The sequence below is a fragment of the Pseudorca crassidens genome, chromosome 2 (genome assembly GCF_039906515.1).
Source record: "Pseudorca crassidens isolate mPseCra1 chromosome 2, mPseCra1.hap1, whole genome shotgun sequence".
NCBI lineage: Eukaryota > Metazoa > Chordata > Mammalia > Artiodactyla > Delphinidae > Pseudorca > Pseudorca crassidens.
This window is the reverse complement of record NC_090297.1, coordinates 104,982,114-105,005,794: the sequence shown is the minus strand read 5'-3', so window position 1 is coordinate 105,005,794 and position 23,681 is coordinate 104,982,114. Positions and strand designations below refer to the sequence as shown.

Here is a 23,681-nt window from a genome sequence, read left to right as displayed (position 1 = left end):
GAAGCCTGCCCACTGTCAGAGTCCATGTTCCTGGAGACCCCTGGGTAAGAGAATATTTCTCAGACTTTAATTTCTTCAGTTGGTTGAGCTCTTTAGTACTTTATTGAGAAAGCCTACATCTATCTAGTAAAACTACCCAATGTGACTGAAATAAAGATGTCTCCTTTCTCATTTATTGGTCAAGGACTGGTATAGTCTAATTTGTTTCCAGAGTTCCTGAATCTCTTGTCTCTTTTCACTACCTCTCCCGGAGGTCAGTACACTACACAGAATAGACCTTATTTAACAGGATGCTGTGGCATCCTAGGTCACAAAGACAAATATTTTAGGTTTTCATTTGTTTTTCTGTTCTCTCATGTCTCTGGCATTGGCTCTGTGAACTAACGTTAGTTTCCCAAGATCCCTTGCAGTGGTGCATGAGTCAGGCTGTACCAGGACCACCCCCGCCCCATAACCCTTTTTGATCCTGTGAAGCTGCCATCTTTTCCAAGGCACATTGTTGCTACTCCAGTCAGTGTGTTGAGGGCCTTCTTCACACCCCTGCTCACTTAGGCCTCCTGTCCCACAGTGCAACTGTGACTGCTGTGTCAGCCAGGCAGTTGCCCTTAGACAGGGCACCTCCTTAGCCTGTCCCTAAGTTTTAGCATAAGCACCCCATCCTTGCTGCCAAATTAAGACCACTTCTTGGCCTCAAAATGACCATCAGCCCAACAATGCAGGAGCCAATTTTAACTTTTAACTGAATAAAAGGTTAGGATCTAACACAAGGGTCATGGTCAATTATCTTTTTCCTTTTATCCACCCATTAACAATGACATCTAACTTAGTCTCCCAGGCCTCTTTTCAAAGACCACAATCCTATCAACAGTCTACTACTCTTTAAGCGTTCTAACTACACTAGCTTCACTTTCCTTCTTTTATCTGGTTCATCTGTTCTGCCCTGTCTCATAGATAGGGAATATGATTTTTGTTGGGGAATATTTTATATGGATAGCTCTTCTGTCCAGAGTGCAAATTTCCATAGTTATCTCATAGAGATATAGAGGATATAGATAGATATAGAGGATGTAAAAAAATATAGCTATTTAAGTCACTACTGATCTTCCCTTTAAAGATCATTTACTTAGAGAAGAATCAAAGGAGTTGATTATTTGGAAGTCTGGGTGTTCACTTCCCCTGTATTCTGGGTTCTGAATACACCCCAGTATAGGCAAACAAGACTGTCTGATACCACCATAGTTTATTTTCTCTTTATAAATATGTAGGTGGCACATAGTCCATTCATTTGGGTTAGGCAGATGGCTATAGCATTAAATGTTATGACCAGAGAGGCTGCTGCAGGACGGTGTTCTCTTTCTGTGTTTCCCATGCTATCTAATGTTCTCTTGACCTTGGTTATGTGGGATAAGCTGGGCAAAAGTGGAACTGTACTATGGCGTGAGTTCACGCAGCAAAGTGTCGACCCAGGAATGATAGGAGACTTTTCATGTCTTTTGGCTTAGGTAGTGACAAGTTCAGCTTGGTTCTGTCATAACTCACTGTTTTCCCTCTGGGACTTCTATACTTCTCCATATGTGGCAGTGCAGTTTGATCCAGCTTTGTCTTTTTGGATTAATTCATTTAACAAATATTTACTGAAAGCCTTCCACGGTGTTGGGCATGGTTCCATGTGCTGGGAATGAAGAGGTGACCACAACTGATAAATGCGGCTGTGCAGCTGAAGATTAGCAATAAACAAACAAAGGATAAGTTAACTGCCGATTGTAGTAAGTGCTGGGAGGGGAAAAAAAAACAAGGTAATGCGATGAGTAAAGTAGAGCCTATTCTAGATAGGACAGTCAGGGAACTCTCACTTGATTGGGGCAGTGGCTTTTAAACTGAGATCTAAGTTTCTAGAAAGAGCCAATCATGGAAAGAGATTGGGGAAGGACATTTTATGTAGAGGGGATAGTAAAGGTGACAGTCTAGAGGCAAAAAAGAGTTTGGCTTGTTTAAGGAATAGAAAGGAGGCATTATGGCTGGGTCATAGTGAATGAAGGGGAGAGTGATAAAGGATTTGCAAGAACATGATCCTACAGTGCCCCGAAGAGCTGACGATCAGTGTAGAACTGACACTGAGTGGAATGGGAAGCCGCAGAAAGGCCTTAAACAGGTGAGGTATAGGATTTGCTTGTACTTAATAAATCTATCAGATTGTTGTATAGAGAACAGAATGTAACAAGGAGTGAGAGAACATGGGGAAACCAGTTATGAAGTTATTTATTTAGGGCACTGGAAATTGATCCTTAACTTTCTTGTTGACTTCAAGCGTCAGATCTTATCCAGCTGGATGCCCCTGCTCTAGAAGTCTATTTTTGCTGACTACTAGTCTGGGGAATTTTTACTCTGGTAGGGCATCTATTCATTTTTCCATCTCTCCTTTCACCCACGTATCTTCAGTCCATCCACCCATCCATCCATCCATCCATCCATTCATCTATCCGTTCATCCATCTGTCCATCCCACAAACGTTTATTGAGATGCTGCTATATGCCAGGCCCGGTACCAAGTATATAGTTTCTTGCTCAGAGCCATGTACAGTCTATTAGTGGTGAGAGACAAATAAATAAACATAACACATTATAATAAGGATTGTAATCGTATAATGTGCAAAACACAATAGGAAACACTTAACAAGTAGCCAGGTAAGAATAGGTGACGTTTGAACAAGGTCTTGAAAGATGAATAGGAATTTGCCAAATAATAATAATAAAAGCTACTATTTTTTTTAAAGGAACATTTATTTATTTATTGGCTGTGATGGGTCTTCGTTGCTTCACGCAGGCTTTCTCTAATTGCAGCGAGCGGGGGCTACTCTTCATTGCCATGCACAGGCTTCTTATTGTGGTGGCTTCCCTTGCTGTGGAGCATGGGCTCTAGGCTTCCGGGCTTCAGTAGTTGTGGCACGCGGGCTCAGTAGTTGTGGCACGCGGGCTCAGTAGTTGTGGCTCGCGGGCTCTAGAGAGCAGGCTCAGTAGTTGTGGCACACGGGCTTAGTTGCTCTGCAGCATGTGGGATCTTTCAGGATCAGGGATCGAACCTGTGTCCCCTGCGTTGGCAGGTGGATTCTTAACCACTGTGCCACCAGGGAAGTCCCAAAGCTGCTATTTCTTAAACACACTAGAACTCTGAACTTTACATACATTATCTCAATCTTTCTCCCGTCCTAGCGAGCTAGGTAGTATAATCCCCATTTTATAGACAAGGACATGGAAGAACAGAGAGATCAAAAAACTTTCCCAAGTCACAGTCCTGTCAATCCTATGTCTGTATGACTCCAAAGCCTATGCTTTTAACTATATTATTTCCCTATTATCTACAGATAGGAGTATAATTTTTGTTGGGGAATATTTTATATGTATAGCTCTTCTGTCTAGAGTGCAGATTTACATAGCTGTTTCATAGAAACGTAGTATATTCAAAAATTTTAATCCACTAGCTACTTCAGTCATTATTGATCTGCCCTTTTAAGATGTCTTCTTTCAGAGGAGGATTTTAGGCAAGAGAACAGCATATACAAGGCAGTGAGGCAAAGAAGAGCATCGGCACATTTGAGGAATATGAGGGATTTGGGGTGGAGTGGTTGAGGGTGCAGGGGATGAGCCTGTGGACAGGATGGGACCGAGGCAGGATGGCATCACACACCCTAGTAAGATTTTGTCTTCTTCCTGTGGGCGAACTCAGCAGTCAGTCCCTTCACTCTCTTTCTCTACATCCTGGAGAACTGGATCAGGTCCCGACTGATCTCAGCAACCGACCGGCAGCCTAAAAGAACCATGTAGTTAAAAAGCTCATTTCTCTAAAACCCCAGTCACCTACCCCACTGTGGGGAAGAGATGGTCTAGTGGGAACAAGCTTGACTTGACCCTTGTGCTCACCCTGATTAAATGTTATGTATACAGAACGAATCATCAAATTCTGATTGCACTGGGAATTATTTCGTGAGCCTGTGCCTGTGTCTTCTTTTAAAACAGCCATGTCAAAACGGCATGGTAAAAATGTAAAAACCACATTTCGGCCTTTTGAAAAATCACTTTGTGTGCAGTGGATACACTTGACCTTTATCTCCGTCGTGATAAGGCTTCAGGACACAGGAAGTATCTGTCAGGGAGGCATATGACTCAGGGAACGCAGACAAGATAGGGCGAGTGTTTCATACAACTGCCTTCTAAGAAAAAGTTTTGTAAAACGCAACACCCGTCTTTGGTGGAGGAGCGTCATTAAAATGCAAAACTGGGACTATCGCTGAGATGAGACACAGGGACTGGAGACAGTGACTCCAGACAAATGTCAAGAGAGAAGGGAGAAAGTGAGAACACGAGCTGGAGAACTGTAGGCGCAGAAGACAGTGAGAAATCACTGGTGATAAGAGGATGTATAATGTTTCCCTTGAAGTTCTTTCCCCATCTGTGGTGTATGCACCGTCACCTCCCAAAACCTAACTAGCAAATTGTATTACTCACAAAAGTATAACTAATGAGAGGGTCTTTCCCAAAAATGGAAGCGGAGGAAATGGTTGAGCTTCACGCCCACGTGGATTATAAGGGACAGAAACGGCAGGTGTGGAATGCATAAATAACCCGTAAAATGAATTAAGTCAGCAGAAGCAGGAATTCAGAGCCAGAGGTGCTCTCATCAGAACTGACAATGAGTTTGAGAGCTCGTTTCCACAGGGCAGACAGAATAGTGCAGCTTCAGAGCAGGCAGACCTCCTCAAGGAGCACAGAGATGCCAAAATATAATCTCTGCTTGTATATTGTAGTAGAAATAAATATTTAAGTTATGGAAAAATGTCTCAGTAGTTGCATCAAAGTGTTGTGATTCCATTTTGAGATGTGAAGTATCTGTTCACATTTAAGCCCTGGTGATATCTGTGTACTTGTTATACTTATCAGTATAAACTCATCAGAATGGGTCAGGGTCCCACAAGGTACCAGGGACATTGCCTTACTCTTGGTAGAGGTTCAGTAAAAGTTTAAGAGTGAATGCATAATTACAATGTATTCCTGCTTTTTCATTACTGTAAACTATGTGGATATTCACATGAAAAAGCTTTGGCTAAATTAAAGCAAAGTGGTTAATTCCCAGCAAGAAATCTGAAGAAGATTCATATACTCTTCTGATTTAGCCCCCTCGCCTTACGAGGGATGAGAGCTGAGTAAGGTGTGTGCAGGCTTGTGCTGATAATGATTTATATGTGCACATTTCACAGTTTTACCCTTTCTATAAATATAATTTCAGCAATTGGTCTCACAGTTAGAAAAACGTTAATTTTAAACTTCTTTTGCTTTCAACCGTAGTGCAAATAGTGTTCTCCTCCCAGGTCTGTGATGTCTCAGGGTTATAAGGGGAAAATAGCACACATTTCTAGGGGAATTAGGGAGGAGAAGTCATATGGACTGATCACCTCCTGGGTGCCAGGTTTGTGTCAAGGCGTCTGAGATGCAGTGTGCAGGGAAAAGCTAAGGGGTGACAGAATCTCTGGGGTTTCACATTATGATTTCTCACTTTAGTGAGTTCCACCAAAAACACAGCGCCCCCTTCAGCTGAGACCCCCTCTCCCCGGGGACTAGACTGTGGGGCGTCTTTCCTGGGGGAGCGACACACACAGAGGATGCCGAGGGATGGCCGTCAGCCTAGGTTTTCTATTCTTCCTCTTCCTCCCCGAACCCTCCTCTCCACCCCACATTTGGTTGTTGATTCGTAATTTTTCTATACATTTAAAACAATACATTCTCACTGTAGAACCATTAGAAGGAAAGAAATATAAAAAGTCAGGCATAAAAGTGTTCATAATCCTGTTTTTGCTTTCTTTTTTTCCTGCCCCCTTTAAAAAAGGGTGCTCTCCATACTCTATTTCAGAAAAAGATTTTCCAGCCACCACTTCCACCCCCAATGGTTGTTAAGTATAAACTTTTGGTGGAATAAAAAAGCTTTGTTATTGTGAATTCCCCCAACAGGCTTCTGTTAAAGAAGTTCAGATATCATTTCACAAGGACAGGAGAAAATATTGGGGGGAGCAGGAGAAGTCACCTCAATCTCCTGGAATCTGCAGAAACCATAGGTCTTCCCATCCCTCTCCCCACAAACCCCCCCACCCCCAAGGGGCAAAACACACCAATACGATATTTGTTCACACTTGTGTTCTCCCCTCCCTCATGGGAGCGACTTGGGTCATTTATTGCCTTATCTTCATAGGCTTTGGCCCAGAATGGACAGTCCCGGTCCTTGACGCCGTAATCCAGGTCCCTTTTTTTCTTTTAAACTGCTAAGTGGAAAGGGGCTGCTGCTGGCATTAATGCCGATCTAAGTTTTCTAGCTTGTACTACTCAAGCCCAAAAGGGTGAGTCTGCAGCCCCAGTGGACACTATGCAACTTGGACGCTGAGTACAAGATACTTGTCTAAATATCAGATCAAAACCAGACTTGAAAAGACCTGGACGTCTTGCCTTGTGCCTAGCACATGTCAGATGCTCAGTCACATCATCTACAGAAATAAGTTCACGGCGTGGAAGCAGTCTTGACTCCACTTCAGAGCTCTTGATTCATTATTTCCTTACTTCTGGAGGAGGTTTCTGTTATTACCATATTTTAGAATTGAGGCGTGGGTGGAGGTCTTATTGGGGTTCGTCTTGTCTGTCTCTCACATTGCAATTGATTACCATCTATAGCAGACAGTCAGAGACAGAGCTATTGGCCACTGGCATTTGGGCAGGACAATTCTTTTCTGTGAGACAGCTCCAAGCATTTTAGGATAGTTAGCATTTCCGGTCCTTGAGCACTAAATACCTCCAGTACCCACCCTGCCTCATTGTGCCGATGAGAAAAAAATCAACTGACCCCCCGAACAAAACGCCCCTGAAGAGAGAAGTTACCATCATTAGTTGAGAGCCACTATTTTACTCTCTGGGATTCCAGGCTTTGCTAAACACGTATGTTATTTTGTTTTGTTTTGTTTTGTTTTTGCGGTACGCGGGCCTCTCACTGTTGTGGCCTCTCCCGTTGCGGAGCATAGGCTCCGGACGCGCAGGCTCAGCGGCCATGGCTCACGGGCCCAGCCGCTCCGCGGCACGTGGGATCCTCCCGGACCGGGGCACGAACCCGCGTCCCCTGCATCGGCAGGCGGACTCCCAACCACTGCGCCACCAGGGAAGCCCAGCACGTATGTTTTTATGAGCACTGCTTTACAGTCATCTCATTTTTGACTGAAATAGCCTGGCTGTAACTTCGAGACGTTCATGCTTGTCTTGCTGTCTGTGGTTACGCAGGATGATGCGTCTCCTTCTCCCCGTTCTGTCCTCCTGTTTGTTTCTATCTCCCCAGCTCCTCCATGCTTCCCCTATGACATAATTTCTCTACTCTTCACAGTCCATGAATATTACTTAAAAGATGACACACAGAACCACATCTGACAAGCCCGATAGGATCTGAGCAGGCCAGAGTAAAACGGGACCCTCTTTCCCCAAATCTGAAATTGCATTTGCTTTTGTAGTAGATGTATCACATTTTGAGCTCGTGCTTAATCTTTGTCTGGCCCATTTCCTCCCTGTTCTTTCCTTTGGGCAGCCACTGGGTCTGGGAAAGGCGAGCTAGAAGGGCCACTGCTCCCGTTCTTTAGACGGCCTGTTTTCAGTTCTGAATCAGGAAAAGAATTGTAAAAACTTACCTGTCAGGGTCATGGAAGTGTGGAATTCGTTTTTTAAAATGTTCAAAACTTCCTCAACACCATGTTCACCCTGCTCCCAAGACAGAGAGAGAGAGAGAGAGAAAAGGAGAGACAAAAAGAGGCATGAAGGAACATTCTGACCGTGTGCTGAGTATAAATTCTAGGTGAGCTCAGAGCTGTGCTGGGGAGGATGGGGCTACCTGTGAAATTAGAACTATGTTGGGAATAATGGAAAGCAAAGAGGAAAATGTAGGGTGACAGCTCTTGAAAGTGGGCAACATGCTGCCGAGGAAGCATGGTGGAGCTGGAGAGGGGTCACCGTCCTTCAGGATCTGTGGCACCTTCCAACAAACGGCCAAGCTTGGGGGTTAAACCACAGAAATGCGTGGAAACGAATGAGAAGCGTGATACCTTCCGGCTGGTTTTCCCTTTGCCACTCTCACCTTGTAGGCAAGACCCCATAGGATGGGTCTCCCCAGAAAAACGCATTTAGCCCCGAGGGCCAGAGCCTTCAGCACATCATTGCCGGTTCGGATGCCACCGTCCAGGTACACTTCAATTTTCCCTTTCACAGAAGCCACCACTTCTGTCAAGGCATCGATCTGAAAAGGACAGACAAGTGTGGGTTGAGGGATTTCCCTTTTGACTCTCAGGGTGTCAGGGGACAGCAGTGCCCCCTCAGCATGGGCTGGCACCAGGAGGTCCAAGCGGGGGCGATGCCTAACTCTTCCTCCCCTTCCGTGCTTGAGGCTGCAGGTGCCTATCAAAGCAGTGCAGCCACATTCCCAAGGTCCAGGGACTTTCTGCAGGCTCCCCGTTCTGCCATTTTCTGCTCCGATAGAGATGGAGCAGAAACCTTTTTGTTCCTCTTCACATCCCCTAGGGGACATTTTCCATTTGTGGTGTTCACTTTAATGCTCTTCTTTTTAAAGAACATTTTGACTTTTGATTTTCTTCCACTTTTTCTGTGTCTAAGGTGGCACAGCTAGAAATGCTTTCCATTGCTAAGGCCCTAAGTCTTTTTGGCAAAACAAGTGTGATCGGCCATGACCCTAGCGTCTGGACCACAGCCTGTTCAGTGTAACTGCGCTGTACATCATTCCTAATACACCACTTTTGAGCAACTTGTTCCTGACTCCTTTGGGGGTTATCTGAGACATGGGATAGGTATGCAGCAGCAACATTGTAAAACTAGGGTTGAAGACTTCAAAAGACAAAATAGAAACAGCTGATCACTCTGGCCTGGTTGCTCCGCTGGACCTTTTCTCTCACCTTGTCTCTTTCATTCCAGGATCTTTGGTCAACAGGCCTTGTGCACCTAAGGTGCCCCAGACCAAGCTGTGTTCCTCCAAGTCTATAAGGAAGAGTGACTGCAGAGTCTAGGAGGAGGGTCCTGGAGGAAAAGGTTCTGGAACTGCCGCGGGGGCTCCTGTTCTGTGCCTCACTGAGGAATGACCAGAGAGGAGAAGTAGAAACTGGGCCCCTAAGAGGACTTGTGCTGCCGAAGGCGTCAATTGGAATTCTACCTGAACAAGATCCTTCGCTGAGACTGAGCAGAGTATGAAATCAGGGAGGAAAGAACTTTGTACTTTAATTTACAAGTGGAGGAGAATTGAATACGTCGTGACTTACATGTAAAGACTGGAGGGAATTCACATCCAAATAAGGGGTATTTTTACAGTCCCACCATGGTATTATTTGGAATATTTCTACAAAGCTATTTCTACAAATATTGCGAGAAATGAATAAATATACTTGTGCAAGGACTCTTCTAGTGAGCCATAGTGCACAACGGAGCTGACAGTAATGTGAGAAACAGAATAGGGAGTGAATTTCAGCCTAGGGTTCAGCGTGGTTTGACAGTTAATTTTTGATAATCCACAACAGGGCATTCATTAGAGCCTTCTGGCGATAAAAGCTGGCTGATCCTTTTCCCTGGTCCCAGGAGGACGTACAGGGGTGTTAGATATGGAATCTTATAGAGACGGAACTTCGCTCAGAGAGTCACATCCCTCACAAGGAGGGGGCTGGGTTGAGAAGACTGAGGAAATTAACCCCAGCACAAAATTTAAGGGGTGCCAAAAATATAAATAATATTTGAAGACAACATTTAAAAAAATCAAAGGGCAAACTTTGACCTGTACGCTGGGGGCTTGTTTTGATAAATAAAGTTTTATTGGAACCAGGGCCAGGATGACAGTGAGATGAGTGAGGCAGTGTTATGCAAGTGCAGGGACAGATCCTGTCTTTATTAAAAATGTTGATATTTTGTTCACCACGGATTTTTTTGCATTAAATTTCATTTTTTCAAACAGTGTATGAAACTATTATATACCTTACTCAGTTTTTCTGGCACCTTCTAAAATTTTGAGCCAAGGGTGGGTTTCCCACTAGCCTCACGCTAATCTTGGTGCTGTCCCTGGATGACCTTGGGTTTGGTTGTTAGGTCAAGTGGCTTGGGAGAACAACATGTTGATCAACGTGATGGGGCAGGAGAAATTCTTCTTGTTCTGGCGCCTGCCTTTGCCAACACTCATTCTCTATTGAGGAAGTGCAGTGGGAAAATTAGTCGGCCACTTTTTCCCACTCCTTACTCAGTCCTCCCCAAGGGGGCAAGACTAGCTAAACTGATTAGTGAGGGAAAGCCGATTGTATTATATTTTATTAGCATTTTCTCAAAAGTCAATACTCTACCCTGTTTGCTGCTAGTTGGTGAGGGCCTCTTTGCTTTCTCCTCCTATTGTCAGCACAGTTGGGACAGCTCAGGACCTGCTAAGCTCTTTTGCATCCTCTATTCTGTCAGTTACGAGGTGTGTGAGAGATAGCTTTGTGGGCATCCTTGCAGGAGTTGGGTGAGAGAGCTCAGCGTGTGTTCTGAAGACCTGTGTTCTTCTAAGGTCTTAGGTCAAGAGTTGGGATGGGAAGTAGGAGGCCTGACCGTTCCCTGCAGTTCAGCTCTTACGGAGAGTCATAGACAAGTGTGCCCCTTGCTCTCCATCATTCCATGCCTGTTTGCTATCAGGTAGAGCCTGGTGGAAAGGAGGAGGCCAGTGATTGGCACTTGAAACCCCTAAGCTTCACAAGCCTTGAAATGTACAAACTGGCTGATGTAGCTTTTCTATTTCCTGGAATTCTTTTTAAAGAAGTAATTGAGAATGTGCTAAAGATTTAAGGATGGTCACTGATGTATTGTTTAAAATAGTGAATGCTTGGAAGCAATCCAGATGTTCAACAATAGGAAGCTGGTCATATAAGTTGTCTATTCATACTACACACCATTAAAAACAAGAAAGCATATCTACTGAAATAAAATGAGCTCGATATATTAATACATGGAAAGAAGAAAATTACATAATATCATGTATAGTTTTCAAACCTAAAATGTTATGGCCACATTAAGTTGATTACCAAACTATTGTCAGTGTGATAGTGCTTTTTTTTTTTTTTGCGGTACGCAGGTCTCTCACTGTTGTGGCCTGTCCCATTGCGGAGCACAGGCTCCGGACGCACAGGCTCAGCGGCCATGGCTCACGGGCCCAGCCGCTCCATGGCATGTGGGATCTTCCCGGACCAGGGCACGAACCCGTGTCCCCTGCATCGGCAGGCGGACTCTCAATCACTGCGCCACCAGGGAAGCCCTGATAGTGCTTTTTATCTTATTCTTTTTGCTTATGTATATTTTATAGTTTACTTGTGGTGAACATGTCTTACCTATATAATAAAAAGGCCAAAAAAGACTTTAGAGGAAAAAAAACCACTTCCCTTTCTCAAAATGAGTCACGTGGCAATAGAAGAATCTCTTGAAAAATATAAGCTATAAATCGCTGTGAAAATAAATTAACAGTTGGACTTCCCTGGTGGCACAGTGGTTAAGAATCCGCCTGCCCATGCAAGGAACACAGGTTCAATCCCTGGTCCGGGAAGATCCTACATGCTGAGAAGCAACTAAGCCTGTGTGCCACAACTACTGAGCCTGTGCTCTATAGCCTGCAAGCCACGACTACTGAGCCTGCGTGCCTAGTGCCTGTGCTCCGCAACAAGAGAAGTCACAGCAGTGAGAAGCCCGTGCACCACAATGAAGAGTAGCCCCCCTTGCTACAACTAGAGAAAGCCTGCGTGCAGCAACAAAGGCCCAAAACAGCCAAAAAAAAAAAAAAAAAAGAATTAAAAAATATTTTTTTAAATAATTTTTTAAAAAAGAAAATAAATTAACAATTAACTCCCTTAAAAAGTTCTTTCCCTTCCTCCCTCCTTTTTTTTTTCTTTCCCCCAACTCCATCTATAAGGGACAAATTCATAAGTTAGGGGAAAAATTAGACTGTCCCAGATTTTTAGCAAAGGATTCATAGGGCATTTTTAAGTTTCACTGTGAAAGACAGTTATTTACTAGCTTCAGTTAGGCACTGTTTCTTCCTGGGATGTGTCATATGAGAAAAGATGAGGTTCCAATCCATGCAGACAGGCAAGCTTCCAGCTGAATGCTTCTTCCAGAAGGCAGGAGACCTCCATGCCTTGGGAACAACTCTTCTATCAGATTTCACCTTAAACACTTACTGTGTGAATTCAGACAAGTTACTTAACATCTCTAAACTCTAGTATCCTCATCTGTAAAGTACGGATACTAATGCCCATCTCGCAGGACTGTTTTGAGATTTAGAGATGACATACGTTGAGTTTGTAAAAATAGCCTGGCACACACTAGGCTATTATTAATGATTCAAAGTCCTTAACAATTCGCAGGTAGATATGAACACAGGTGGTTAGGGAGAGGGGAATGTGCACCAAATTGCACAGAGTACCTTGCTGTGGACACACATACACACACACAACAGAGCACTCACAAACACACCCAGGCTGAAGTCATCCTACTTACAGAAGCAGGAGCCTCATCAAGCTGCCTCCCACCATGGTTGGAAACAATGATGCCATGGACATTGTGCTTCACAGCTAACTCCGCATCCTCTTTTGTCAAGATCCCCTTAAGGATGATGGGCAATCGAGTCATGCTCTGAAACCAGGAGAGATCATCCCAGCAGATGGATGAGTCAATGGGGGACATCTGGAGATAAGGCATTAAACTTCCCTGTGGGGGAATAAAAGAGAACTTTAGTCCTGAACTCCTTCAAGACTCCCATCCCAAAGATGGGACACATTTGGAGAGCCACCAAAACCTTGAAAAGAGGGCCCACAAAACCCAACACTACTTCTAGCTCCTTTTCCTAACAAAATTTGTGTAAAAGACTTTTACTTCCATTGCTTATTCATTAACCATTACTTGTGTCCCTGCTCAATAATTATGCCAAGATCTGGGCACATAAAGACAAACAAGACACAGTCCTTACTTAAAAAAAAAAAAAAACAAACCTCAGAGTTTAGTAAGTGAGATAGATAAGCAAAAACATTTATAGGCCATTGTGATGTGTTATGATTGAGATATGCACAGGGTAACAAGAACTAAGCAATACTTCAATAACCTTAAGTCAGATATTATCCAATATTTATCTTGGCTCACCACGTGAGTCAAATATCTATAGATCCCAATGTGTCCCTGGAATCTAAGATTCCAGAAAACCTCAAGGCCAATTTGTGGTTAATGAGTAGGACTGTTGAGTCACTTGGCTGGGTATCAGAGCTGCCCGTTGGCTGAAAAGGCTGATATCACTACCTCTAATGTAGCCAAGGGATTCCAACTTTACCACGGCTTTCTCTCTCTGGGGAACTCCATCCCATCGGACTACAGTATTTTAATGGGAGAAGTGCCCTTTGTAGTCACCTTGTCTAAACAAGTGTGTAGCACTCTGGTGCCCCGTGGATGAGTTCTAGGTGTGCAGAGATATTTCCTCCCCAGTTTTCAAAGGAGGAGGGTGGGGCTTGGGCTGACTACACACCATGGGCCGTTCACCTTGGGTATGAGCATCCTCTTCAGATAGTCAATTTATCTAAGTATGCCATCCAGACTGAGCATTTTCTAAATGTGGCATAAAGTAGAAAATGTTGGAAGAACTTTTTAGTTTGCTCTCCTATTTCATGAAAAAATCCTCTCCCTAGCTCTCCCATTTCCCAGAACCCAGCCCTTCCCAGAACATTTCTGGGCTGCCAGGGATGGGAAAGAACATTTTGTCTTATATTCTGCTTGTCTGGAAGTTCCGGGCAGCAGGAACCACATCTGCTTCTTGAACTGCTGCATCCCTAGTGCCTGGCACAGAACAGGTACCCAATGACTTCTTGAGGAAAGAAAGAAAATAGGAAAGAGGGATGGAAATCTACCTCCTGTAACGCCTGCCCGCGTGGCTCTGGTATCTCTCCTACCTTCTCAGGTGATCCGAGATCTTTTAGCAGTAAGTTCTTCATCAAGTCCACTTGGTTTGTAATGTTGTGTCGTCTGTTGCCAATTTTGGGTACATCCACAGTGATTACCAGAGCTTTGAAACCCAGGGATTCTACCTTTTGGATCAGCTGTTTGTTTAGCTGCCTGTTTGGGTGCACATACAGTTGGAACCATCGCAGGCCCCCGGGGGCAGTGGCAACAATGTCTTCAAGGCTACAGCTGGCATACGTGCTGGTGATGTAACAGATACCGGCTGCTTGCGCAGCTGCAAAGCAAAGGACACAACTCAGGTTGGAGGGCAGAGGCATTCTGAACTGGGGTGAGATGCCCTAGGAGTCTGTGTTTCCTCTGGCCAGCTTGCCCTGTGAGTGAAGATAAAGCTTGACTTCATTCTGCTTCCCTGTCAGGCAGGCAGGCATTGCATGTGTTTGATCAGATTGTCTGGGTCCTCCTCTGTATAACCTGTCTTACAAACTCTGTGTTGCGTATTAAAATATTTCAGGCTAGAGATGACCTTGAGTTCCCAGAACGATTTGAAGATATTGCGGCTTTCAGATAGGAAATGGGCTTCTTGTGAACTCATCAATGAAGCAGAAGGGAATTAAAGAAGGCAAAGGATGAGAAAACGTAATTCCAATGGAGAGGGATTGCAGCAGAAAAAAACATGCTATCTGGAGTTAGAAGAACGCGAGTTCTACCACTTCTTAGCTGTGTGGCCTTGAGTCTCATTTTCTTTATCTGTAAAAGGGCGGGGTGGGGGGATAATAATACCTCTCTTACAGGGTTGTTGCAAGATTAAATAAGATACTAGCTATGGAAGCATTTTTTAAAATTATGAAGTGAGGTACTATACAAATACTAGGGATAATGGGGATGATGACGACGGTGACAATGATGTGCTGATCACATCTTTCTCATTTCCCACTTTAATCATTTTCAGGGGATTCCCCAACAGGTTAATGTCACTACCACCCTACAACCCATGGGCAGAGAATTTGACCAATCACAATGAATATTTTCAATTCCTAACGTCAACAGGAGGTACCCCATTCTCCTGCTCCACCCCCAAAACAACACAGCATACTCAACCATGAAGGTTTTGTAAAGCAGTCATATTCATACAGGGTATTCATATTTCAACTTAGCCAAATTTGGTTCCTAACCTGATGGATGTCACTTTCAGCTCTAGAATCCATGGATTCATTGCTTCCTATATCACAGAGTCAAAGGAAAAGACCCCAGGGAAGCCGTGGGCAACTTGAGCAAAAACAGATTTGGCTTCGGGTGAAGATTACAAATGAGGCACAGGAATATTTTTACCCCCTGCCCTTCCTTTCTCCTCTCCTCTCCTCTCCTTCTCTTCTCTTCTTATTTTTTAGTGGTGGCAGATGAGGGAAGAGAACTCAGGGGTACTAGGAAGGAAACAAAACCCAGTGAAAAACTTTTTGTCAAATAAGATGATCAAGTCAACGGAGGAGAAGGGAAATGGAACATTTGGACAAGAGCACCTGCCAGGGCCTTGTGTTAGGGCTTAACGTCATGACTTTCTCCTCATCCTAAATTCAGAGGCACACCGTTCAGTCCCAGCCCTGGCCCATGAGGGTTCAAAGAGAGCCCTACCCTTGGGGCCACACTGAGCAGCCCTTTCCCCCCAGATGCTGTGTCAGAGGGGCCAGTCAGTGCCCCTCTTCCTTGGGATGGCTTGGTGGGATTTTCACCTCCTATTCACCTGTAGCTCCCTCCCACCCTCACCATTCTTTATAATGGAAAATTGGTATTTCTCAATCTTAGGTGAAACGTTATGCAAATGTAGCTTTAAGTATTCCTTTTCCTACCCTTAATTCCAACCAGATTGCTGTCCCTAAGCCCCTTCTCTAGAGAAATTCTGGAGCTGTTTGCCCCTGCTCTGAAGGACACCTCTGCACACTTTAAGGCCCTTGGGAAGGGAGCCTCAAGGTGGGCTGGGTTCACACCTCTGGCTGTGCTCATTTCTCCATCAGGCCAGGCAAGGCAGTGGAAACCCGTGGGTGCGATGCAAATGGGGGTGCTGATCTCCTCCCCTTGGATTGTGGTCCGCGTGTCCACCTTTGACACATCTTTCAGGTACCGGGGACGGAGGCGGATTCTGTGCTGGACAACAAAGAGATTTTCTATCGGTGGGATGACTCACCAGCACGGAGGTGCTGCTTAGCGCTGGGACCTCCAGATTCCTGACACAGATCTAGACCACACTGGGTCCCGAGAAACCATTGGTGGAGTCAGTTGGCTGGTAGCTGATTAGGCAGCATAGACAAGCTAGAGGCTCTGCTCCTCCGGAAGCCTCTCCCAACCCCCTATTCCACATTAACCCCGCCTTCTCTGAACTCCCGATACACGTATGGTCCACGCTGTTCCCTGCCTTTTTCCATCAGAGGACTGTGTCTTGGAGCTGTGCCTCCCTGACCAGACTGTCGGCACTTGGATGCTTTGATTGATCCATCTTAACAAGGACTAGAAAGGGAAGGAATAAGCAGGACGGAGTTCCAGTCTCTTCCCTCTTAGGTTGGAAACAAATCTCTATAAAGCAAGAAAAGGTCATTGAAAGAGAACAAATCCCAGAGAATGACAATGACTTTTTTTTTTTTTTTTTTTTTTGCTAGAGGCTAATTCATTTGAAGATTTGACTTAAACACTACTTTAGAAGGTAGGGAAATTAACAAATAATAATGATATGAAACGAACTTTTAAGTCGAACAGATACTTAGCTTCAGGGTCCAGAAGTGCTTATTTTCCACAACATATTATTATTACTATACGTAAACTGAGGAAGATTTTTCTGGAAATGCTGATTGTGCAAATTTGGGTAGGAGCCTCAGTTACTTCATCTGTGAAATGGGAATAATAATCCAACTTTCCTAATAGTCTTGTGAAGACACAATGAGATAAAGCAATTGAAGTGCCTAGTATAGTGTTAAACAAGTATGAAAATACAGATAGTGTTCACCATGCATCCCATTTTCCAGTTTTCTCCTGATCTCTGTTATCACAGAGGTCAGCAAACATTCTCTGTAAAGGGCCAGATGGTAAATGTTTTAAGCTTTGTGCCATGCAGTCTTTGTCACAATTACTCAGCTCCGCTGTCGTAATGCCAAAGCAGCCAGGGACAATATGTAGATGACTGAGCATGGCTGTGCTCTAAAATAACTTACTTGTGGACACTGAAATTCTGATTTCATATAATTCGACATATTGCAATTCTTCTTCTTTTGATTTTTTTCAAGCAGTTAAAAATTTTAAAAAAAGCCCATCCTTAGTTTGTGCACCATCCAAAAACAGGCAATGGGCCCGACCTGGCCTGTGGGCTGCTCTTTACTGACCCCTGCTCTATCCGCTGCTGTGCCGCCCAACTCTTCTCCCTTGAATCAATCTTCTTTCATCCCCAAGACTCCTTAGGTCTCCATATTTCCTCCAGCCTTGAGCCCTCTCTCCTGTTCTGCCTCCAAGTCGGAAGTTCAGGAGCTCAGGAGACTTAGGTTTACCCAGCCAGCTTCTCCTCCCTGCCCAGGGGGCTGGAGACCTTGGGACTCTTGTCCTATCTTGTCCGGGGCAAAGTCGCCGTGATCAGCACGCAGGCAACTCACTTATGGTAGTTCTGCAGAGGCACTGAGACAGATTGTCTCTCCATCCATGCTCTCCCCAGTCACCTGTCTCCCGCCAAGAAAATCCCCCCAAATCCCAAACAACAACAGAAACCCATTATTATGTCTTGAGGACTCTATCTTCTTTGGAGGCAGAAACCAGGACTGCTACCTTCCAAAGAGCTCTCAACCAGTACACCTTAGCTTAGCAATAGAAAGGATACAGAAGACCAGACTTTTTAAATGCTGCGATGTTGTCATCCCGCGTGAGGCACTCATCAGCTCCTCCTTCAATAAAGTCCCAAGTTGACTTAGACAGCTGCTCCCGTGCATGGGCCTCAAAGTCTCTCAAACACACCAAGGGCATTTCTGGACCTTTAAAGGAAAAGCCAAAACGGACCAAACAAAACCCAATAAGAATACTTCCGATATAGAGGAGAGGGTGGCGGCAGGGTGGACTACAGCATGAAGCTGTTTGGATTCAACCTGAACCCCCTGTAACCTTTATCTCAAAGGAGGTGCTGCCAAAGATGCTGATTCCAAGCCCCAAAGCAGGTAGTCCTGCTGCACCCCTCCACTGTCCCAAGCCCCTCTCCCAATCCTGGTTATTGGGTTCTAAATATCCCTCAGGTCTGTCCCTTCATCTCTAGGCCCACCACCTCAGATCTAGGTGAGGCCCCACCACCTCGTATAAGATTATTACAAAAATTTCTTATCTTTGTCTCTCAGCCTTCAGATTCACTCTCCATCTTGTTTCCCTCCAGCTGCCCGGGATCTTTCTAAAAATGCAAGTCTCATCATGGCTCATGTCTTTCAAGTGCCCATGGCATGGCATTCACAGCCTTCCAGGACCTGGTTTCTGCTCACCATCTTCATTTCTTTGTGGCTTTTCCTGCTTTTGGGTCACGATGAGCATTTCCTGAGCATACCGGAGGTTTATTTCATATTTTTGTGCTCTTTTGGAAGGATATCCATCAGGGTGAGAAAACTGGGTCTGAACAGATACGAATGCCTGGAAGTTCTCAGGAATCTCCGGATGTGTGAATACGGAGCTGTAGCTGCGTATCAGGGATGAGGCTGACGTTTGCGACTCCCTGGTTGGGTCATTCAACATGGCTAATTTTGAGACCAAGAAAACAACCTATGCTCCCTCCATTCATTGCCATCCCAGTCTGAATCCCGTAAACCTGGAGCTTCTGGTACCACCGCCCCTGAAAGAGGGAAGAGGGCAGTGTCGTGGGGTACATCCTTCCAGTAGGGGCAAGGGCAGAGGGAACACAGTAGCTACAGAGATGCTGAAGGCACTGGTAACGGTCAGTCTCAGCTTGTAGAGCTTCTGTGTAAGAGGATTCCTCTAGGAAGGGTGAGGAAATCGGTAGTTCACAGTGCTGCGTGTCTTCCCAGCAGTTGGCAATGGGGTAAGAATTAGCCAAAGGCTCTGAGTAGAAACTGAGTGATTTCCAGGTTATTGTCTGAGGAATAGGGATAAGCCCCAGGGACTAGACGAGGGCTTCCAACACGAATGGGGCAGCTCCTCTAATGAACAAGGGGGCCAAGGAGGCCAGATGAAATGTGGGGTGCTGGGAATCCTGGTAGGGGTATGGCTGTGTCAGAATCTAGTTAAGTCATACAGGAAAGTAGTCCCAGACACCCACCTAAAGGGCTAAGCAGAAAGAAGTTATATGACAGATGAGAAACAGCCCCCGGGATGAGCCATGGATTCTGAGAGGAGGCCGGGAGGCGGACTTTGGAGCACAGCCACAGAGCTTTTTATAGCAGCACACCTTGTCCGTGGGTGGGCAGGGAGCAGTTGAGGTGCTGAGTTGAGTTTGACAAAATACAGCAACAATGTCTAACTTATCTCATTCCTATCTGACCCTTCAAAGGCTCAGTAACTTTAATCGAACGAATTAATCATTGTAATTATCCAACTGTATTGCAATCAGTTATTGAAACCACTGTGTGCATAAAAGAGTTAATCTAGCAGGCCTGAGAATGCTAGTCTTCAAAAGGCCTGCATACAAGGTTGGCCCTTGGCCGGAGTCTGGGACCTTGGATTTCAGGAGGGTTCCCACCATCTTCTGATAAGAATGTCTCTCTGTGTCCAAACTATTTGTACAAACAATGTGCTCTATGCTGAACGTCTGCTTTCCCTCCGAGAGTCTAGAATTTTGGTATGGGTTAGGCAGAGCATGTCCATATGACCAACCCCCAGCAAAAAACCTTGGGCACCCAGGCTCTGAAACGAGCTTCCCTGGTAGACACGATTTCACACGTGTTGTCACAATTCATTGCTGGAGGCATTAAGTGCATCCTGTGTAGTTCTACTGGGAGAGGACTCTTGGGAGCTTATACTTGGTTTCCTCTAGATTTTGCCCCATGAGCATTTTCCCTTTGCTGATTTTGCTTTGCATTCTTTCACTGTAATAACTCATAGCCTCAACTATCTGCTGTGTCCTGTAGGTCTTCCTCGTGAATCCCTGAACCTGAGACCCTCCCCGCCCCAGCACACCTTGGATCTTCAGGCAGTAGGACAGTGTGTGACACTGAGTTGCTGTTCATAAATATTCATTACTTGAATTTAACATTCCCCTGTGTGTCATCCCTCTGCCTTGTGCGATGAGAATACTCCATCAAGTTTCAACTCCCGATGTCTCAACAAATCCCTATATCCTAAACATCACACACTCACAGAAATGTTCTGCAGATTTCTAGCATAAAAACTCAACAATGGGGGCTTCCCTGGTGGCGCAGTGGTTGAGAGTCCACCTGCCGATGCAGGGGACACGGGTTCGTGCCCCGGTCTGGGAAGATCCCACATGCCGCGGAGCGGCTGGGCCTGTGAGCCATGGCCGCTGAGGCTGCGCGTCCGGAGCCTGTGCTCCGCAACGGAAGAGGCCACAACAGTGAGAGGCCTGGGTATCGCAAAGAAAAAAAAAAAGAAAAAACAAATACCCCCACAAAACTCAACAATGTTTATTCTAATCCAAGAGAAATGATACAGCTTCACTCAGAATTACTTGCCTGGAATAGTGTGAATTATATCATCTGAAAGCTGCTTGGAAATAAATAAATAACCCAGCACATTTATATATATACCAAACACAGTTTTATCATTTCTATCTACTATTTCCTCTTCCACCTACTATTTCCTTTTCGATTCCCTGTGAAGTAGACACAGAAGGTATTAGACTTTCCATTTTGCATTTGAAGAGAATGGGGCCTAGGAAGCAAGATAACTTGTGAAAGATCAGGCAGTAAATTATTACAGAGGAAGGTTCAGAATCATATCTTCTGGTAACTTCTAAAGGTAAACATTCTCCATTTTCAATTTCATGGTGCAGACCAAAGTAGTTGGTTCACCTAAATTACTTGTTATATTGAACTTAAAAGAATTTTGTAGGGACTTCCCTGGTGGTCCAGTGGTTAGGACTCCATGCTTTCAATGCAGAGGCCGTGGGTTCAATCCCTGGTCAGGTAACTAAGATCCCACATGTCACGTGGTGAGGCCAAAAAAAAAAAAAAGTTAGCATTAAAAAGAAAAAGGGGATTTCCCTGGTGGTCCAGTGATCAGGACTCCACCCTTTCACTTCAAGGGGCACGGGTTTGATCCCTGGTCGGGGAACTAAGACCCCACATGTGGCGTGGCCAAAGCGTAAAAAAAAGAAGAATTTTGTAGGGTGAAAATACAATTATGTCGCATTTTTCCTTTTCATAAAGAAAAATGCAACATCATTGTTGCATGAATATTTGTATTAATATCTATTAATATTTCATAGCATATTTAAAGCCTAGTAGAGTCCTGAGCCCATTATTTTTACTAGCAGTCCAATACAAGGCTTATAACTGAAGGGAAGGACAACTGTGTGGTTCAAAGTTTTTCCTATTTGGGAGTGAAACTAAGCACTATATGTTTTTATGTATTTCAGTTTGATCCATACAGGCTTTAAAGCCACCAGAAATTAAAGGGAGGGTGCACGTTGTCTAACGCGTGTTTTTTGTATTCCCATTTTATTTGATCTCCATTCCAGTATTTTTTCTTCTTTTATCTTCTACTCCAACTGGGAGAGAGGAAGAGAAAGGGGAGAAAAGGATGAAAATCTCTTGCTCACTGACCAGGAACTTAGCTCACTTAATCTGTTTAGCCTTTTTGTCTAGGGTAAAAAATGATGAGGTGCAACCTGTATACCAGTGATAAGGAAGCTAAAATCTAAGAGCAAGGGCACTCAGTGGTACCTGTGGCTAACGATCTGAAGTTCAAATTGTTTTCCTGGAGTGAGGGAAGGGGGAGGGACATAGACGGGCGCTGGCTGGAACTTCAAGGCAGATTTTGCTTTCTTCAGTATTACTGCTTGATCAAACGCGGTTCGTCTAGATAACAACCTGTCTTCCTTTGAAGTTTCATGTGGCGCATATGATTCATGTCGATGTCACTTTAGGAACACTTCCGCTTGTATAAAAAACACCTAGGCATTCTGTAAGAAATCTCAGGGGGTACATCATGGGGCAGGGCACTGAGATTCAAGGGGGAATCTCAGGGGCAGGTGGTTGGTCTAATTTAGGACCCTTTGGCCTGGTCCCCTGGGAACTTATGTCAAGTTTCCCAATGGAGCAGTAGAGATAATGCCAAGGCTACACTTTGGGGGCCTTGTTTGAGAGATTACCCTGTTCAAGGTTGTCTGAAAGTGCTTTAATCTCTTTGTGGGTGACAGTCTCAAGGAGAGAGGCTGCAAAGCCTGGAGCCATCGCCATAGCAACGGTGGCATTGGCCCAGGAGAAGCTACTGCAGGAGGAGGCCCTGGTAGTGGAAGGCGTGGGGGCAGGGCAAGGAGGGGGCCTGGGGCTACTGGAGCCACAGGCAGTGCTGGGACCAGGAAGACAGGAATCTACAACACCCGTGACTGAGGCAGATGAGCCCCCAGGGAGTCCCCGAGCAAGGTCAAGGTAAAGGGCTTGGATTCCCAGAAACATCAGGTCAGATATCAGAGTAAAGATGAGACCGGAATGTCCCTAACACTGGAGTGCTCTGAGGAACCAAGGGTGACATTTGTATAGGAATGAGGGGCTGGAGGGCCCAGTGGGTCTGACAGGAATGAGGGGATGGAGGGCCCAGTGTCGGTCTGACAGGCGCGAGTAGTCAAATGCCGCAAGCACGGACCCAGGGTCCTATCAGCCCAGGATCAGTTCTGGCCTTTTCCCTGAGCCCTCCCACACTGAACTGAGGACTCGGGGCCCCTTCCAGGACATGATGGCCACGTTTTCAATTTATTCTGTTTTGTGAACTAATAATCTGTCCTCTCCAGCCACTGCCTCACCACCCACTCTCATTAGCCCGTTTTCCTTCCCAGGCATTAAAACTCCCCTGGTGACCTGTAGGCATGTTCTACTATAAAGAGTAGTACATGTGGGTTCTTCAGAACCAATTCTGCAGTAGCTATGGGGAATGTCTTTGTTTTACTCTAGTTTTTAAACTCCTTAAATGTGAGGGGGGCACATTTATATTAATGTTCCTTCTGGAGCTGTCGTGACCTAAGTAGGTCATTCGTGACCCACTGTGCCACCTCCACAAGCCGTGATGACTGCCAATCCTGCCTGGCGAGGATGAGAAGACAGAACGGTTGTGCTTGATGGAGCTGAGAGCGACTTTAGAGCGATGGATAGACGTGCACAAGTTTACACCGAAGCGGAATTTAAAAACGAACCCGGGTTTCCTGTCTCCACGTTCAGTGTCTTTCTGACATAGTATGTGACTCTCAGAATTTCTCTGACTAGCCTGGCAAAATAACCTGGAATTGGATTCTCCTTATCTGGGAATTAGCTTCTCAGCATAGACCTAAGGTTTCTAGAGACTTATCTACACTGAATTTCATCACTCTAACGCCTCCTCTATTCTTTCTGACCCTGCTTGGTTAGCCAATATCGGCGAAAAGGGCTGAAGCTGGAGGAACAGAATAAGCTCTTGCTTGTGTAGTCAGTGGACCAGTGCTTGTGAGGGTCTGAGAGGCAGCCTGCTTCAGGGGAGGTTACTGAC

General features: G+C 45.1%; 1 protein-coding gene across 2 annotated transcripts in view; it reads right to left on the bottom strand.

Moving 5' to 3' along the window:
* Positions 1–2,625: 2,625 nt before the first annotated feature.
* The window catches only part of HAO2 (hydroxyacid oxidase 2), a 216,166-nt gene continuing 195,110 nt past the window's right edge, over positions 2,626–23,681 (bottom strand). Inside the window, exons 4-10 of one of the 2 annotated variants that reach the window (XM_067727434.1) lie at positions 17,887–18,025; positions 16,007–16,158; positions 14,015–14,298; positions 12,579–12,788; positions 8,149–8,307; positions 7,706–7,775; positions 2,626–3,804 (exon numbers count right to left, since the gene is read on the bottom strand). In XM_067727434.1, the coding sequence (XP_067583535.1) occupies positions 3,749–3,804; positions 7,706–7,775; positions 8,149–8,307; positions 12,579–12,788; positions 14,015–14,298; positions 16,007–16,158; positions 17,887–18,025 (1,070 nt within the window). In that variant the 3' untranslated portion in view covers positions 2,626–3,748. The other variant, XM_067727435.1, reaches the window with a different exon arrangement.